This window comes from Hyla sarda, chromosome 2, assembly GCF_029499605.1.
Source record: "Hyla sarda isolate aHylSar1 chromosome 2, aHylSar1.hap1, whole genome shotgun sequence".
Lineage (NCBI taxonomy): Eukaryota > Metazoa > Chordata > Amphibia > Anura > Hylidae > Hyla > Hyla sarda.
In genome coordinates, this window is record NC_079190.1 from 173186880 (window position 1) to 173206092 (window position 19213).

Here is a 19213-nt window from a genome sequence, read left to right on the forward strand (position 1 = left end):
GCATCCGTTGTAACTACCTGCCAGTGAAGGGGAACAAATGACCGCCCTTGGAGAAGAAGGGGGGAGCGGAGCCACCAGAGCAGAGACTGACGGACCCTGCGAGGGAGAACAATCTGACGATCGAGGGACAGAAGAGACCTGTCCCACCCAGAGAGTATCGCCAGTTGAAGAGGGCGGTAATGAAACTGGGCAAAGGGTACGGCCTCCATAGTTGCCACCATCCAACCCAGGACTTCCATACAAGTGCGGATGGAGACTGAGACCTGGGTCCGAAGGGAGCGGACCCCCGACAGAAGCGCCAGATGTTTGTCCGGCGGGAGGCAAATTCGGGCAGAGGCTGTGTCGAAGCGAAGTCCCAAGAAGGTTAGAGACTGGGTAGGAGAGAGGACTGACTTGTCCCGGTTGACCATCCACCCGAAGCGATCCAGAGTGTGGAGAGTGACGTCCACATTCTCCAGAGTCTGGGCTCTGGTTGGAGCCTTGATGAGAAGGTCGTCCAGGTAGGGTATCACCGAGACTCCCCTCGACCGTAACAGGCCCATCACTGGTGCAAGGATCTTGGTAAAGACCCGAGGAGCCGTGGCCAGGCCAAAGGGGAGGGCTACGAAATGAAAATGCCCCTCCGGAACCGCAAAGCGGAGGTACCAATGAGGACCTGGAAATATTGGCACATGAAGGTAGGCATCCTTGATGTCCACTGAGGAAAGAAACTCCCCTTGTTCCAGGGACGCCACCACCGAACGGAGAGATTCCATTCGGAAGTGGCGGATAAGAAGATGACGGTTGAGACACTTGAGGTCTAGGATTGGTCGCACAGAACAGTCCTTCTTGGGAACCACAAAAAGATTGGAATAGAAAACCCCAAAACCGTTCCCCTGGAGGAACGGGAACGATAACCCCCTGGAGAAGCAGAGACTGGAGAGCCTCTCGAAATTGCTTCGCCAGAGAAGGAGACCGTAGGGCCCGGGATCGAAAAAAGCGATCCCTTGGGAGGGAGGCGAATTCGATTCGGTAACCTTGGACACCACGTCCCTGACCCAAGAGTCCTGAATGTGTGAGGTCCAGATGTCTCGAAAAGTTAAGAGACGACCTCCCACCCGAGAAAAAAACGCGGGTGGGGGCTTAACTTCATGCAGAAGTGGGTTTGGGTTTGCCTGATTTGGGAGCAAACCGGCCAGAACGGTTGGTGTCCGACTTCCAAGACGGGCGCGCCCGGAACGAGGGAGCCTTCTTGTCCCGCGAAGGCGCCTGCCCGGACCCTTTGCTGGAGCCAAAGGTCCGAAAGGAAGAGGACTTCCTTTGGGAAGTAGGGCGAGCCTTATTTTGAGGCAACAAGGAACTCTTATCTCCCGTCACCTCAGAGATAATCTCATCAAGGCGCTTGCCAAAAAGATGGCCACTCGTAAAAGGAAGCTCAGTGAGAAACCTTTTGGAAGCGGCATCCGCATTCCAGGCAGAGAGCCGCTAGGTGACCCACAGCAAAGGCAGAACAACGGGCTGACTGCATGGAAGCTGCGCACAAGAAGTCAACAGCTTTAGAGCATTGGAGAGCCAGAGCAGATAGATCCTCTGGGGGGGACCCCGCTAAGATACCCTGATGGAGCTTTTGGCACCACTCCGACAGGGCCTTGGACGCCCATGCCGAGGCGAAGATGGGAAGAAGAGAAGAGCCAGCTGCTTCAGAGGCAAACTTCGCTAAGGATTCTACCTTCTTGTTCGTGGAATCCTTGAAGACAGCGGCATCTGCCAGTGGCAGTGTAGTCGCCTTAGGGATCCGGGAGATTGGTGGATCCACTGAGGGAGGGGAAACCACCATAGTGACAAGGTCATTGTCAAATGGATAACGTTCTTGAATCGTCTTGATTCCCGGGAACCTCTTGTCTGGATGTTTCCATGCAGATTCCAGAATGGCCTCAAAGTCAGCGTGAGAGCTGAACCTTTGAGGTGCTGGCTTAGCATGATGAAAGGATACTCCTGGAGTGACATCCGAAGATCCTGGGTCCTCTAAGCGAAAGGTGTCTCCTATGGCTGTCACCAATGAGTTCACCGTTTCAACTGAATCCGATCGGTCCTCTGAGTCAGATGCCAGCTCGGAAGCCTCGTCCGCCAGTTCACCAGGAGAATGTGAAGGAGTGGAGGCAGTCCTGGAGGGGGGCGACCCTGACCGGGTACGCGGCTCTGGCGTGGCAGAGCGGCGACTCCGAGAACGTCCTCTGGAGGAGCGACGTTTGTGCCCAGATGACAGGGGGGGCGGGACCCACGAGGGGAACGCCCACGTCTATCTGAAGACTCAATGAAAGAGTCAGACGAGGCACCCCTAGTATGCTTGTGAGAGCGTGAAGTATGTGGAGACGAGGAGCCAGCCCTCTCAGAGGCCCTGCGCAGGGTAGACCCCTTCAAGGCGGACACCACTTCCCGGGAGGCCTCAGCCACCGAACGGGAGACTTGGGTCAAGTCAGCCATATACTGGGTCAGGGAAGAAACCCAGGCGGGTGGAGCGGCTGAATCCATCGGAACTGAAAGGGCATCAGGGGGTCTGGGGGAGCAGTGGAGCAGGCAGGGCAAGTGGGCTCAGTAGAGCCAGGCATCTTGGTATTACAGTGCTTACAGACAAAATAAGTCACTGACATTCCAGGTTTCTGTTTAGAGGGAGAAACAGCTCTGGGTACGGACATAATGAGAAAAGAGACAGGAACTTTCTCACCCTAGTCTGTGTCCCCTGGCAGCTGCAGTGAGGAGAACTCTGCTCCGTGCAGCTAGAGTGTAAGAAACAGGCCAGCCAATAGTAGAGAGGGGCGTGCCTGAAGCAGAGGCACTAACTAATTGGCCCCTTCTAACTGAAAATCGCACCCACGGCGCTGATTGGAGGCTACTTCGCGCCTCTGAGTGGAGCTGTAGACTGGCCAAGAAGAAGCTGTAATGGCACCCGCTCCTTGTCCCGAGCGCACGTCAGCCGCATATGCGCTCGGGGGAATAGAGCGGGCGGCCTACACGCCGGCAGAGACTGCCGGAGAAAGTGAAAGTAAGCCTGCGATCAGGCCGTACAAGCGCTGCAGCTGTCAGCCACATATAAGGCGCTGCAGTCATAGCCACAAGTAACCACACACACACATAGTGAAGTAAAACACAGATTACATGCCCCCTAAGATGCCACTGCTCCCCCAGAATAAAAGTCCTGCCCCTGTATAAGCCAGCCCCATAACCTGAAAAGGTGGGCCAAAAACGGGGGTCTCCAGAGGTTGCAGGTCTGCACCTAAGGAGAAAAGGGGAAAGTACTTACCTCAGTCAGAAGAACTTACCTAATGGAGTCTTCAGTGAAGTCTTCAGTCAGCTTTTATCACCTGCATCACGCCTGGCTGCTATGCGCGAGCGAGGCGAGCAGGGAAATAGGGGGACCTGGACCCATGAGGCACCAACCCAGGTGCTGACCGTTGGCGAGGGGGGGGTGAACAGCACATATACGCAATGTCTGTGCCCCCTTACTCACAATGGGGAAACAGGGAACCGGAGTCCCTGAGTTCCCACCTGAAAACAGGAAAGAAAAAAGGAATAAACTAACACGTCCCACTCCCTATACTAGGAAAACAAAAAATCAGAAGACCTGGTCTGGGGAATTCCAGACCATGTCCACCTCCTTCAGACACTAATCTTAAACTGATTAGCTCAGGGCCTGGAGGTGGGTATATCCTGCTGGGAGGAGACGACTTTTTTTTTATTACCTCCTGTCACACCTCCTAGAGACAGCAGCATACACCCACGGTCTGTGTCCCCCAATGGAGCCGATAGAGAAATGCTAGGTTTATCTAAACAGCATGAACCACATTAATACATCTGGCATATTTGTAGACTACCCAGTTTACAAAGACTAAGAATTAGATCTATGCAACGCCCAAACAAGCTTTCCTAGGAACTACAGAAGGGAGTTTTCTACTGCAATAAATGACATGCCTGTACAACTATTTTCTAACTATATAAACCCCATAACAAAAATTCTAATTACTCCTTTTTATCATTGTTTAAATAATAAATAAAAAATAAAAAAAATTATATATATATATATATATATATATATATATATATATATATATATATATAAATAAAAAGTGTCTGATTAAAATATATTTTTATTGATTGAGGTGAAGAAAGTAAATGAAGTAAAATGCCAGAACTGCTTGTTTTGGTAACATCGATTGCCAGCAAAAAGTGACAAAAAAAAAAGCAAAAAATAATAAGCCCTGAAAAATTAAATGGGAAAAAAAATTGGGGTCAGAATAGGATATTTTTTTGTAAAATAAAGAATGTCATTCCAAAAGTACAATTTCTCAAAAAAACAGCCCTCAATTAGCTGTGCATGGAAAAATAAGAGTTATGGCTTTGAGAAGGTGAGGCAGAAACAATGAAAAGGTAAAAACCAAAACTGGCCTGGTAGGTAGATACACACACTCATACATTCAGGTTTCCCATGCTACTGCAGTAAATGCTAAGAGAGCTTCTTTAAAGTGTACCTCTCATCAAATTTTTTTTAAATATTTTATACTTTATTACATATAACGATTTACTAATTGGGTTCAATTAAAAAAAATGCATTATTCTATGTTTTTTATGTGTTTAAACTTTTGACCACTAGGGGTCTCCCTACGAGTCCTATTTTTGGTGATTTCGGACTCACCGCCGGCCTGGCAGCTGAGTCCGAAATCTGATACTGAGCGCTGCTCCAGCCTGTCAAGCAGACAGGCGGGAGCGAGCGCTGTGCACGCATCCCTTCCAGGTGCGCTCCTGACTCCCCTCCCGCTGACAAGGAGAGCCGGCGCTTGCTGGCCCCGAGTCAGTTGAGCGCAGCTCTTCTTCAAGTGAGAACATAGTTTAAATTTTTTTTATTTATTTATTAAATAAATAAATATAAATCATTATATTATTTTATATACCCACCATTTTAATGAATGTAATGTTATCCCTGCAGGGCACGGCAGCTCAGTCCTACGTTCCTCTTCTCTGTATGGCTTGCACATGTATATCCAAACAGAGAGGAGGAGACTGAGAGGCTGCCATCCCTGCTCTGCACACCTCCTGTATGCGCGCTCCCGAGAGAGAGCGCAGCATACAGGAAGAAGGGCGGAATAGGCACGGCAAGGCTTCAGATGACGTCGCGCTTGCCGGGCCCCGCCCACTTCCTCCCTTCTCAGACGCTCCTCTTTGAGCTACCGAAGATGAACATTAAAAGGTAATTTTAAGTGTTTTTTTTATTTAAAAATATGCTAGGATAGATAGAGTTAGTGACAGGGACAGATGGGGAGGGGGATTAGGGAAAGTTGAGTTGATAATAGGTGCTCTTTAAATATATTAGCTATAACTTTGCTGTGCTGCCCAACATTTGTAATGATCAAGGATACCAAGCACTCCAAAACAGTCTAAACAGCAACTAGCTACAGATACAGGGGTTCTTTTAAATATACATGTACAACCACGATAGCTGTCAAGAATATATACATTTCTATAATTATTTTATAAAATTGTTCAAAACAAATTGTTCCACGTAAAAAAAAAGCCAGTATATAATGACAATACCTGATTTATATTTAGAACGTAAACAAAACATCCGAAACTCATCAGAAGAGAAAGACTGCAGAAATTCCTAAAGAGAAACGAACATAAGGAAGGGTTAAGTGTAAAGTCATTTAGGATCTACCTTTGTTCCTTCAGCCTATAAGGCCATGTTTATTTTTCTATTGAAAACCCTGATGCAGATTTTCATAGGAGTCCCAAGCTGAAACAAGAGGTAGCCCATAGGTGCAATGGCACAAAGTTACAGCTTGATCTGCATGCTGTGTTTCCTTGATCAATTGGGCCAAGTATGTGCCAATCCCCTCGCAATATGCAACCTGTTATGGCAGCCTCTGGACTCACAGTGGTTACACCTATGATTTAGTCTAAAAAAATTTAAGGATAGATGGCGAGAAAGGAAAAGCAATAAAAACAGCTTTCTTTACTAAAACCTGAATTACCCACATTTTCCATTACTTGTATTAGCATGCAGCACATAAGGAAAAATATTCAATACCAGACAATCTACATACATTTCCCAGGATAAAACGCCAACACAAATTACCTTTACTGTAATGTAGTTTTTCAAAGACTTTGACATTTTTTCTTCTTTTCCTTTTAAATGTAAATGCCCTAGGATGAAAAGTCGCTATTTCAGTGTCTTGTTTTTGTCATTCGGAATGAATGCAAATAGAGTAACTTTGATTAACAAAGAGGATAATGAGCTAGGCCCATTTACAAGGAGTCAACATTTAGATCCAAACTGCTACTAGTATAGGGGATGACAATATCGGTCCTAGGTCAATAAGCAAATAACTGAAATATGGCATGTTTTTAGACGTATACCAAATACACAAATCAGTGTTGGTAGTTCTCAGTCAGCTGTGTGTAAAACTTGAAAGTATAAATAATATAGGAACATAAGGAAAATATATGGTTAGACCAAGGAAAAAGTGAAAGGGTCAGGATAGAAAACTTAAAGGGGTATTCCAGGATTTTTTTTTTATTTGACTTTGCTACAGGGGCTGTAAAGTTACATAGTTACATAGTTAGTATGGTTGAAAAAAGACATACGTCCATCAAGTCCAACCAGGGAATTGAAGGGAAGGGTGTAAGGGGATAAGGGAAAGGGATGTAGTTTTATAATTCTGCATAAGCATTAATGTTATTTTGTTCCAGGAATGTATCTAACCCTGTTTTAAAGCTGTTAATTGTTCCTGCTGTGACCAGTTCCTGAGGTAGACCGTTCCATAAATTCACAGTCCTCACAGTAAAGAAGGCGTGTCGCCCCTTTAGACTAAACCTTTTCTTCTCCAGACGGAGGGAGTGCCCCCTCGTCCTTTGGGGGGGTTTAACCTGGAACAGTTTTTCTCCATATTTTTTGTATAGGCCATTTATAGACGTTTATCATATCCCCCCTTAAACGTCTCTTCTCAAGACTAAACAATTGTAACTCCTTTAATCGCTCCTCATAGCTAAGATGTTCCATGCCCCATATTAGTTTAGTCGCACGTCTCTGCACCCTTTCCAACTCCGCAGTGTCCCTTTTATGAACAGGCGACCAAAACTGAACAGCATATTCCAGGTGAGGCCGTACCAATGCTTTATAAAGGGGGAGTATTATGTCCCTGTCCCTTGAGTCCATGCCTCTTTTGATACATGACAATATCCTGCCGGCTTTGCAAGCAGCAGCCTGACATTGCATGCTATTCTGTAGTCTGTAGTTAGTGTAGTTCATAATATAGTGTCTGTACCTGTGTGCGATGGTTTTCTCACAATTCTTCTGTGATTTTCACTACAATATTTATTTTTATCTACATACAAAATTACTGTTGTCTCAGATTTTTCCCAGCTTGCGATGCGGCCGAGACCTGACTCACTAGTCAGCTGATGACGGGAGCCCGTCTGCTTCAATGGGCGGAGTGATCGCTTGGTGGGAGAGGGATCAATCTGCAACTAATGCAACAGCTGTAGGCACCCTGACTGAAAGCCACAGGTCTTTTGAATGAATGCAGCTCATTTATGTTTCAATGGGTGGGGTGGCTGATGTGTGGGAGGGAGGAAAATGGAATTGTGGGATTTGTAGTCAAAAAAAGAAAAGTCAAACAGGAGATACTAGTTCACAAAAAGCTAGCCACAGTGTTATGGTCATCTCACAACATAGCCATTTAGCCCCAAGACAAGTGCAAATCCTTCCTAAGCATGTCCATTACTGCCTGTCAGGTACATACTAAAATCACCTTATGGTGGATAACCCCTTTAAGGGTACATTTACACAGGTACATTTAGAATTGAGTTTTTAGCTGCGAGTTTGAGCACTGATGAATTTTTGGCTGCAAAAAATTAGTAGCAGATTCCATTGAAGTCCATGTAATCTGCTGCAGACTTTCCTTGGTGGAAACTCTCTTCTAAATCCACCCTGTGTGAACTTACCCTAAAGCAAACAACAAAGCAAATGGAGAGTGACAGGAGTATATGTTGGTAAAGAACTCTAAGATATCAGCCAAATGAAATGGGATTTAGAAAAACAAAAGCCAGACCTAAAACAAGTAATTACACCTAAACAGAAGAAAACAAATTGGGCTAATGAGAAGCAATCATAGGGTATGAAGGACTGGATAAAAGTGACATTCAGTGACCAATCACCAATTTGTATTGGTCATGGTCTGGTGTCCTTCTAGATGACACCTGAAGAAAAACAAAATCAATTCCATTTCCCTATTTATTGCAGCAGCATACAGAAAGATATTGGATATTACTAGAGGACAGCAATATCCAATATCTAAAGTATTTTCTCAAGTTGTACAGGGTACACAACTTCCCTTTTTGCCAGTCCTCGTTCGTGTTAAGCATCCTCTCTCTCTTGTTAGCATACAGATAGAGCTGGAAGGGGTCTGGTAGCTAGCAGAATTGATATGGCAAGTTATGTCATCCCGTAGTAAACAGAAAGTCAGCTGACCCAAGACAGACCATTTCCTCTGATACATTAAGCCATGTAATTTCCTGTGCGTAAGACTGATCCCATGACCAAGTTATAGTAATAAAACGCCTAGATATAGCTTTGGTGGAATAAAACAAATGTTAACTAGTGATGGTGAATGTGCATGACATAGGTAAAAAAATAAAAAAATAAAAATTTTAGGATGATAATGGATCTTGCCATGGAGAAAAAAAAAGTGCTAAATAGTTCCTTCAATGTATATCCCAAGGAGAGCAGCACAACCTATTAGATGAACACTGATGCAGGTGCACGCTGTAAGGGAACCTGGGTTGGAGGTTCCACTCACATATACGATTCCAGTAAACAGCAGCACACAGGATTGTGAAAAAATTGTGGAGATTTATTCAATTTCCAGTGCAAAAAAACGGAGCAACGTTTCCGCAGCCTCTCGCTGCCTTTCTCAAGCTCAACTGAGTGATCTCATGTGGTTACATATATATGGTCAGTGACAGCATAATTAAGTAATTAACCCCTTTATTTTCACCTTCAGGACCTGGGCATTTTTTGAAAATCTGACCACTGTCACTTTAAACATTAATAACTCTGGGATGCTTTTACTTATCATACTGATTCTGAGATTTTTTTTTCGTGACATATTCTACTTTATGTTAGTGGTAAAATTTCACTGATATTTGCATCCTTTCTTGGTAAAAAATCTAAAAATGTTATGAAAATTTTGCATTTTTCTAACTTTGAAAGTCTCTGCTTGAAAGGAAAATGGATAGTCCAAATAAATTACATATTGAAGCACATATACAATATGTCTACTTTATGTTTGCATAAAAAAATTTACAAGTTTTTACTTTTGGAAGACACCAGAGGGCTTCAAAGTTCCGCAGCAATTTTCCAAATCGTACTTTTTCAGGGACCAGTTCAGGTTGGAAGTGGATTTTAAGGGTCTTCATATTAGAAATACCCCATAAATGACCCCATTATAAAAACTGCACCCCCCAAAGTATTCAAAATGACATTCAGTAAGTGTTTTAACCCTTTAGGTGTTTCACAGGAATAGCAGCAAAGTGAAGGAGAAAATTCAAAATCTTCAATTTTTACACTCGCATGTTCTTGTAGACCCAATTTTTGAATTTTTACAAGGGGTAAAAGGAGAGAAATCACCCTAAAATTTGTAACCCAATTTCTCTCGAGTAAGGAAATACCTCATATGTCTATGTAAAGTGTTCGGCGGGCGCAGTAGAGGGCTCAGAAGGGAAGAAGCGACAATGGGATTTTGGAGAGTGAGTTTTTCTGAAAGGGTTTTTGGGGGGCATGTCCCATTTAGGAAGCCCCTATGGTGCCAGAACAGTGGACCCCCCCAACATGTGACCCCATTTTGGAAACTACACCCCTCATGGAATGTAATAAGGGGTGCAGTGAGCATTTACACCCCACTGGCGTTTGACAGATATTTTAAACAGTGGACTGTGCAAATGAAAAATTTTATTTTTCATTTTCACAGACCACTGTTCCAAAAATCTGTCATACGCCAGTGGGATGTAAATTCTCACTGCACCCCTTATTAAATTCCATGAGGGGTGCAGTTTCCAAAATGGGGTCACATATGGATATTTATTGTTTTGCGTTTGTCAGAACTGCTGTAACAATCAGCCACCCCTGTGCAAATCACCTCAAATGTACATGGTGCACTCTCACTTCTGGGCCTTGTTGTGCGCCCCCAGAGCACTTTGCGCCCACATATGGGGTATCTCCGTACTCGGGAGAAATTGCATTACAAATTTAGAGGGTCTTTTTTCCCTTTTACCTCTTGTCAAAATGAAAAGTATAGGGCAACACCAGCATGTCAATGTAAAAAATTTATTTTTTTACACTAACATGCTGGTGTAGACCCCAACTTCACCTTTTCATAAGGGGTTAAAGAAAAAGCCCCCCAAAATTTGTAAGGTAATTTCTCCCGAGTACGGAGATACCCCATATGTGGCCCTAAACTGTTGCCCTGAAATACGACAGGGCTCCAAAGTGAGAGAGCGCCATGCGCATTTGAGGCCTAAATTAGGGATTTGCATAGGGGTGGACATTGGGAATCATTGGCATAGAATACCCCTAACAGGGTGCCTCCAGCTGTTGCAAAACTCCCAGCATGTCTGGACAGTCAATGGCTGTCCGGCAATACTGGGAGTTATTTTGCAACAGCTGGAGGCTCCGTTTTGGAAACAGTAGCGTACCAGACGTTTTTCCTTTTTTGGGGGGAGGGGGGCTGTGTAGGGGTATGTGTATATGTAGTGTTTTTTACTTTTTATTTTAGGTTAGTGTTAGTGTAGTGTAGTGTTTTTAGGGTACAGTCACATGGGCAGAGGTTCACAGCAAGTTTGCCGCTGGGAATTTGAGCTGCAGCGCAAAATTTGCGCCATTTCAAACTTGCAGCACTCACTGTAAACCTCCGCCCATGTGAGTGTACCCTGTACATTCACATTGGGGGGAGGGGGCAAACATCCAGCTGTTGCAAACTCGGAGCATGCCCTTTGGCTGTCCGTGCATGCTGGGAGTTGTAGTTTTGCAACAGCTGGAGGCACACTGGTTTGGAAACACTAAGTTAAGTAATAAACTCAAGTGTTTTGCAACCAAACTTAGTGATTCCAAACCAGTGTGCCTCCAGCTGTTGCAAAACTACAACTCCCAGCATGCATGGTCTGTCAGTGCATGCTGGGAGTTATAGTTTTGCAACAATTGCAACAGCTGGAGGCACTGAGGTAGGAAACTGACAATGTTTCCCAACTAGTGTGCCTCCAGTTGTTGCAAAACTACAACTCCCAGCATGCCCAGACTGCCCAGGCATGCTGGAAGTTGTAGTTCGGCAATATCTGAAGGATCAGATGTTGCCGAACTACAACTTCCAGCATGCTTGGGCAGTCTGGTATGCTGGGAGTTGTAGTTTTGCAACATCTGGAGGTCCACAGTTTGGAGACCACTGTATAATGGTCTCCAATCTGTGCTCTTCCAGATGTTAGAGAACTACAACTCCCAGCATGCCTGGACAGACTGAGCATGCTGAGATTTGTAGTTTTGCAACATCTGGAAGAGCACAGATTGTAGATCATTATACTGTGGTCACCAAACTGCGGACCTCCAGATGTTGCAAAACTGCAACTCCCAGCATGCACTGAAAGCTAAAGGCTGTCTGGGCATGCTGGGAGTTTCAGTTTTGAAACTCCCAGAGGCAGCGGTGAGATCGCTTTACGGCAGTCTCACTGCTGCCAATGAAGATGCCGCCCTGCTGCACGCCACGCAGCGCCGCCGGGACCGCCTGGAGGACGCCGCTCGCGCCGGGACCGCTCGGGACACCGCATGGCCAGGTAAGTGACGCCGGGGGACGGGTAAGGGACACTTAGCAGAGCGGTGTATGTCCCGATCCCCGTGATCGGGACTCACACACCGCGCTAAGTATTCTGATAGCGAAACGCTGCTATCAGCTAGTCAGATTGGACTAGCTGATAGCAGCGATCGCTGGGGGGGGATGAAACCCCCCGTGGTCGCATGGCAAGATGGCTGGCTATCAGTGATAGCCACCATCTTACCGGGCGCTGCGGGATGCCGCGAGTAGCGGCAAAAATGTTCATGACGTACCTGTATGTCATGGGTCGGGAACACCTTGCCACTCATGACGTACAGGTATGTCATAGGTCGGGAAGGGGTTAACATACAGTGTGCATAGAACAAAGTGCAATTAAGGCATTATTATGCAGTGTATATAAATTCCCGTGCCAGCAGTGATCATCATCTGTGTAAGTGCCATCAGAGTGAGAGTGCACTTGAGCAAAGGATTTTTGCAGGCCAAGTATAATATAATACAGATATTCATGTAAATTGCAGTATTACGGCACTTACCCGGTTGAGCTCACTGTATGGGCACGTGTAGTATACAGAGCGTGGGTCTAAACTGACTGCGCAAGCGTACCGGGTTGTCCAATGAGAGCCGCATCTCCCCGGGCGCTGTCAGCCAATAGCAGAGCTGTAAAGGAACTCCAGTCTCAGAGCATACTTGGCGCATGCGTAATGTGACTTTAGAGGGCACGGGGCCATCTTGGACAAGGGCAAACATCACCTTATTATGCATAGTAATGAAAGTGCTCAATAAAAAGTATATAACAGTCGATTATCCCCTGTTACATGGCAAGGGTTTAAGCAGTGAGAGCTGGCATGGCTCACCAAATAGAACAACCAATACAAGTTCCTTCAATGGATACATATCAACTCAGTGGCATGGCCAAAAACAGTCAAGATTGTAATCCTATTAAAAATGTATGATGGAATTAAAGCTGATCTGTCAACTGCATTTTGAGAAAGTTTGAACCAGACTGATTTAGAATATTGTTTATCAGTAGTGACTTCAGGTTTTAAAAGCACTTTTAAAGTTGATGCTTCCATAAGTTTTTCCTCAACACCGAGTGATTTCATATAGTGTCATATCTGTGTGTTTGCTATGAAGTAAAAATGCTTGGTGAACACCCTCTAAGTCTTGGGAACTATTGCCAGGGGTTATTGTAAAAGTAGCTCATCACTTACAGGACTGTTCAACCAGGGCATAAACAATCTATTTGGTAAAGTTTATTGTATGTGTAAGCAGATCAGTTTATGAATTACAGCGACTAGAGAAGATCAGTTTCTGTAACTGTGCTCCTATTTGTGAAAGAAGAGGCGGCAAATAAAAGAAAAAGATCAACAGACGTTCTGACTGAGCATCTGGAAGTGCTGTAAAGTGACAGCTGAAACAGACACAGCGGTACACTTACTCAGTGGTAGAGACAAAGAATATGTATCTGTGTCACCTCAATATACTTAGGGGTGATTTATCAAAGACTAGAATTTTATATGCTGCACCAATTTTATTAAGATTCATTGGGGAGATTCATCAAGATCGTTCCTTTCATTTTTTAGAGGCCATTTCCAAAATTAAAGAAGCGATCTGATTGGTTGCTATAGACAACTGGTCAACTTTTCTTCTGCACAAGTTTTGATGAATCTTCCCCAATGATTGGCTTCAGTAATTTTGGTTTTTCAGTGACTCACTGAAATTTACAACATGGTGTAGATTTCAGCTAAAATGAATGCCAGTTTCTAGTGTGAGTTATGGTAAATTTGCCAGACCGTAGGAGGCCATGCCTCACCCACTTTAAAAAAGTGTGAAAAACAAAGCATAAATCAGCCGAAGAGTCGCAACATTTTGCAACTTTTGTATGTCATAAAACTGGTGCACAAACCATAATAAATCCCCCTACCCTTACTGTTTCACCATACTACTTACAATAATATTCATTTTTATGGAGCACCCTTAGTTCTAGGGCACTGTACACATGATAAAGTAGTTAAAACATAACTTAATGCAAGTACAGTAGATCTGAATAAGTATAATTTTAACCACTTAAGGACCCATGACGTCCCGGGACGTCATGAGTCCACTCCCGTTCTATAACGTAGGGCCTGGCCTCTAACAATGGCGTGCGGCACTGATCGCGGTGCCGAGGGCTATTATCCCTTTAGGCATGGCATTCAAAGTTGATCGCCACGTCTAAAGTTAAACTAAAGTAATGCCGGTTAGCTCAGACGGCTGTTCGGGATTGCCACGGTGAAATCGCGGCATCCCGAACAGCTGTAGGACACGAGGAGGGTCCACTTACCTGCCTCCTGGTGTCCGATCGCCGAATGACTGCTCAGTGCCTGAGATCCAGGCATGAGCAGTAAAGTGGCAGAATCATTGATCAATGGTTTCCTATGAGAAACCATTGATCAATGTAAAAGATCAGTGTGTGCAGTGTTATAGCCCCCTATGGGAGCTATAACATTTTAAAAAAAAAGTTAATAAAGATCATTTAACCCCTTCCCTAATAAAAGTTTCAATCACCCCCCTTTTCCCATTAAAAAAAAAAAAAAAACGTGTAAATAAAAATAAAATTAAACATATGTGGTATCGCTGTGTGCGGAAATGTTCGAATTATAGAAATATATCAGTAATTAACCGCACGGTCAATGGCGTATGCACAAAAATATTCCAGAGTCCAAAATAGCCTATTTTTGGTCACTTTTTATATAATGAAAATCAATAATATGAATCAATAAGTCCGATCAATACAAAAATGGTACAGCTAAGAACGTCAGATCACGGCGCAAAAAATGAGTCCTCATACCGCCCCATATGTGGAAAAAATAAAAAAAGTTATAGGGGTCAGAAGATGACAATTTTAAACGTATACATTTTCCTGCATGTAGTTATAATTTTTTTTCAGAAGTACGACAAAATCAAAGCTACATAAGTAGGGTATCATTTTAATTGTATGGACCTAAAGAATAAAGATAAGGTGTCATTCTTACCAAAAAACGTACTGTGTAGAAACGGAAGCCCCCAAAATTTACAAAATGGCGTATTTTTTAAAATTTTTTAAAATTTTGCTGTAGATTTCTGGGTAAAATGACTGATGTCATTACAAAGTAGAATTGGTGGCGCAAAAAATAAGCCATGATTAAGCAAAATTGAAAAGGAGGAAAAAACGAAAGTGCAAAAATGGAAAAACCCCGGGTCCTTAAGGGATTAACGATACAGGACGTAAATGTACGTCCTGATGGAGGTGGTACTTAATGCACAAGGACGTACATTTATGTCCTATACATAACCGCGAGCATCAGAGCAATGCTCAGGTCATATGCGGCAGGTCCCGGCTGCTGATAGCAGCCAGGGACCAGCCGGTAATGGCCGACATCCGTGATCGCGCGGATGTCCACCATTAACCCCTCAGATACTGTGATCACTACAGATCACTGCATCTGCGGCAAATGGATGATCAGATCGCCCGCAGGGCTGTTGCGGCGATCCAATCATACAGAACGGCAGACGGAGGTCCCCTCACCTGCCTCCGCTGACTTCCACGGTTCTTCTGCTCTGGTCTGAGATCGAGCAAACCAGAGCAGAAGATGACCGATAATACTGATCAGTGCTATGCCCTATGCATAGCACTGAACAGTATTAGCAATCGAATGATTGCTTTAAATAGTTCCCTATGGGGACTATTAAAGTGTAAAAAAAAAAAAAGGAAAAAAATAAAATTATAGTTAAAAAAAAATTTGAAAAACCCCTCCCCCAATAAAAATTTAAACTGTCCCATTTTCCCCATTTCACCCCCAAAAAGCGTACATTTTTTTTTATAAAAACATATTTGGCATTGCAGCGTGCGTAAATATCCGAACTATTCAAATATATTGTTGATACCGTACGGTGAGTGGCATAAACGTTAAAAAAAATAAATAAATAAATCAGTCCAAAATTGCTGCTTTTTTTTTTATAATGTTTAATTCCCCAAAAAAGTGATAAAAAAATGTATTAAAAGTTTTATATATGCAAATATGGTATCCTCAAAAAGTACAGATCACGGCACAAAAAAATGAGCCCTCATACCGTCGCTTATACGGAAAAATGAAAAAGTTATAGGTCTTCAAAATAGATGGATTTTAAACGTACTTGGTTAAAAAGTTTGCGATTTTTTTTTTTTAAGCGCAACAGTAATAGAAATGTAATCATGGGTATCATTTTAATCGTATTGACCCACAGAATATAAAATACATGTCAGTTTACCGTAAATTGTACAGCGTGAAAACGAAACCTTCCAAAATCTGTAAAATTGCAGTTTTCTTTTTAATTTTCCCACACAGTTTTTTTTTTTTGGTTGCGCATACATTTTATGGTAAAGTGAGTGATGGCATTACAACAGACAACTGGTTGTGCAAAAAACAAGCCCTCATACTAGTCTGTGGATGAGAATATTAAGAAGAGCTATGATTTTTTGAAGGCGAGGAGGAAAAAACAAAAGCGTGAAAATTGAATTGTCCTTAAGGACAAAATGGGCTGATTCTTTAAGAGGTTAAACCTGTACGCCCAATCCTGCTCCAGTTATATGAAGCGCGCTCAGGAGCTAAGCACGTTTCTTAAGCGATGGGTCTCGGTTGCTATGAGTAGCCAGGTCCCGCTGTGAATGCTGTCATCCCCATTCAGGCAGATGTCTGGCATTAACCCTTTAAATGCCATGATGAAAGTTGATAGTATCATCTAAATTGACTCTCCGGTAGCTGAGCTGATGTGGGGTACTGATCAGCCAAAAGTACAAGGTGAGGATCCTTACCTGCCTCATCGCCGTCCAATCAATGCTCAATTGCTGCAATCGCGGATGTTGGCCATTACTGGCAGGTCCCTGGCTGCCATCATGCTTGGGCTCCGATGCTTGCGGTTATGTATAGGATGGAAACATACGTCCTGGTGCATTTAAGTACCACCTCACCAGGACGTACATTCACATCCTGCGTCGTTAAGGGGTTAAACAACTCTTATTTACAAGGTTACTATTTTGAAGTTCCTGGAAATGCCCCGATGGCAGCCCCAAAATACAGTCAGTAGAGGTATAAATTAAAAAAAGGGTGTCCTGGGTATCAAGCTGATAAAATCACACTGTGTGTCAGATATCCCTGATCTAGCAGAATCCAGCAGGAATAAATCTTGACAGCTGGTCAGACCCTGCATTAACCCATTAAGGATGCAGGACGTAAATGTACGTCCTGGTGCGGTGGTACTTAACGCACCAGGACGTACATTTACGTCCTGTGCATAACTGCGGGCATCGGAGCCCGAGTCATGTGCGGCTGATCCCGGCTGCTGATCGCAGCCAGGGACCCGCCGGCAATGGCCGACGCCCGCGATCTCGCGGGCATCCGCCATTAAACCCTCAGGTGCCGGGATCAATACAGATCCCGGCATCTGCGGCAGTACGCGATTTCAATGAATGATCGGATCGCCCGCAGCGCTGCTGCGGGGATCCGATCATTCAGAACGCCAGCTCCCAGCGTCTTCTGCTCTGGTCTGTGATCGAGCAGACCAGAGCAGAAGATCACCGAAAACACTGATCTGTTCTATGTCCTATACATAGAACAGATCAGTATTAGCAATCATGGTATTGCTATGAATAGTCCCCTATGGGGACTATTCAAGTGTAAAAAAAATGTAAAAAAATGTAAAAGTAAAAAAAAAAGTGAAAAATCCCCTCCCCCAATAAAAAAGTAAAACGTCAGTTTTTTCCTATTTTACCCCCAAAAAGCGTAAAAAAAATAATTTAATAGACATATTTGGTATCGCCGCGTGCGTAAATGTCCGAACTATTAAAATAAAATGTTAATGATCCCGTACGGTGAACGGCGGGAATGTAAAAAAAAAAAAAAATTAATTGCTACTTTTTTAATACATTTTATTAAAAAAAATATAAAAATGTATTAAAAGTTTTTTATATGCAAATGTGGTATCAAAAAAAAGTACAGATCATGGCGCAAAAAATGAGCCCTCATACCGCTGCTTATACGGAAAAATAAAAAAGTTAGAGGTCATCAAAATAAAGGAATTATAAAACGTACTAATTTGGTTAAAAAGTTTGTGATTTTTTTTAAGTACAACAATAATAGAAAAGTATGTAATAATGGGTATCATTTTAATTGTATTGACCCTCAGAATAAAGAACACACGTCATTTTTACCGTAAATTGTACGGCGTGAAAACAAAGCCTTCCAAAATTAGCAAAATTGCGTTTTTTTTTTAAATTTCCCCACAAAAATAGTGTTTTTTGGTTGTGCCATACATTTTATGATATAATGAGTTATGTAATTACAAAGGACAACTGGTCGTGCAAAAAACAAGCCCTCATACTAGTCTGGGTATGAAAATATAAAAGAGATGATTTTTAGAAGGCGAGGAGGGAAAAATGAAAACATAAAAATGTTATTGTCTGAGTCCTTAAGGCCAAAATGGGCTGAGTCCTTAAGGGGTTAAAGGGGTACTCCGGGGAAGTTAAGAAAAATAAAAATGCCCCAAAGCCACCACAATACCTGTTCTGTGTTCCCTGTAGTTATCCAAGTGGTTTTGGCAGCTCCTTTGGCCCCTGATGTCTCCTAAATATCCTTTTTCCATGCTTGCAGACTTGCTTACAAACTCACAGAAGTCAGTGCAGCTCTTTGTAATGGCTGTCAGCCAATTGCTTTCACTATCTGTGTGCATGCTGTGTAGTTGTATACACGCTGCACAGATCTTTTCTTTCAGACTATCCTCCCCCCAGGAATAAATCATTCTGTGCTCTGAATGGCAGCAGTCAGTGATAAGATCTACAGCAGGATAAGAGTAGCATTATGTGCTGGGTTGTGACTGAGAATCTTCACTGAGCTTCTCTCACAGCAAACTCCTCACACAGGGAGGGGAGGTGTGCCTGTGAAGCCAGTGGTGTTGTCTTGAAGGGTGGGGGCTAGGTCTTACTGAGGGGTTTACACCAAGACAAAGTGGATCCTATAAAAGGTCCAATAGTGGAACTTGGCCACAAATCTGCAGCAGAATCTACCTAGGTTACATTTTTTGGGAAAACTCCCACTGCAGTTTTTGAGTCATAGTTTGTGAACTTATACCCGATGTGGTTCCTTTACTTGTGCCATTTAGTGTATTTCTTTTTTATACACTTCTGGCTTTGGCGTACAAAATAGAATTTTTTCCAAACACCAGTGGGGGAGATTCTCAAAGAATTTTGCACCCCAAAAAATAAAGCTCTTTGAAAATGTGGTCGATACTTTTCGCACAAGCTTTGTGCCGCGGTTTACACTGTTCAACGTCAGTTTTGTAAAAGTGAGCATGTCCACGTATATTGTCTG

At 43.5% G+C, this 19213-nt stretch overlaps 1 protein-coding gene across 7 annotated transcripts in view; it reads right to left on the bottom strand.

The window, feature by feature from the left end:
• The window catches only part of CARS2 (cysteinyl-tRNA synthetase 2, mitochondrial), a 134579-nt gene that overhangs the window by 13624 nt on the left and 101742 nt on the right, over positions 1-19213 (bottom strand). For all 7 annotated transcript variants that reach the window (XM_056555759.1, XM_056555757.1, XM_056555756.1 and 4 more), the window contains 2 exons: positions 6107-6174; positions 5566-5632 (listed from right to left, as the gene is read on the bottom strand). In XM_056555759.1, coding sequence (XP_056411734.1) covers positions 5566-5632; positions 6107-6174 — 135 coding nt within the window. The remainder of the gene's footprint in view (positions 1-5565; positions 5633-6106; positions 6175-19213) is intronic.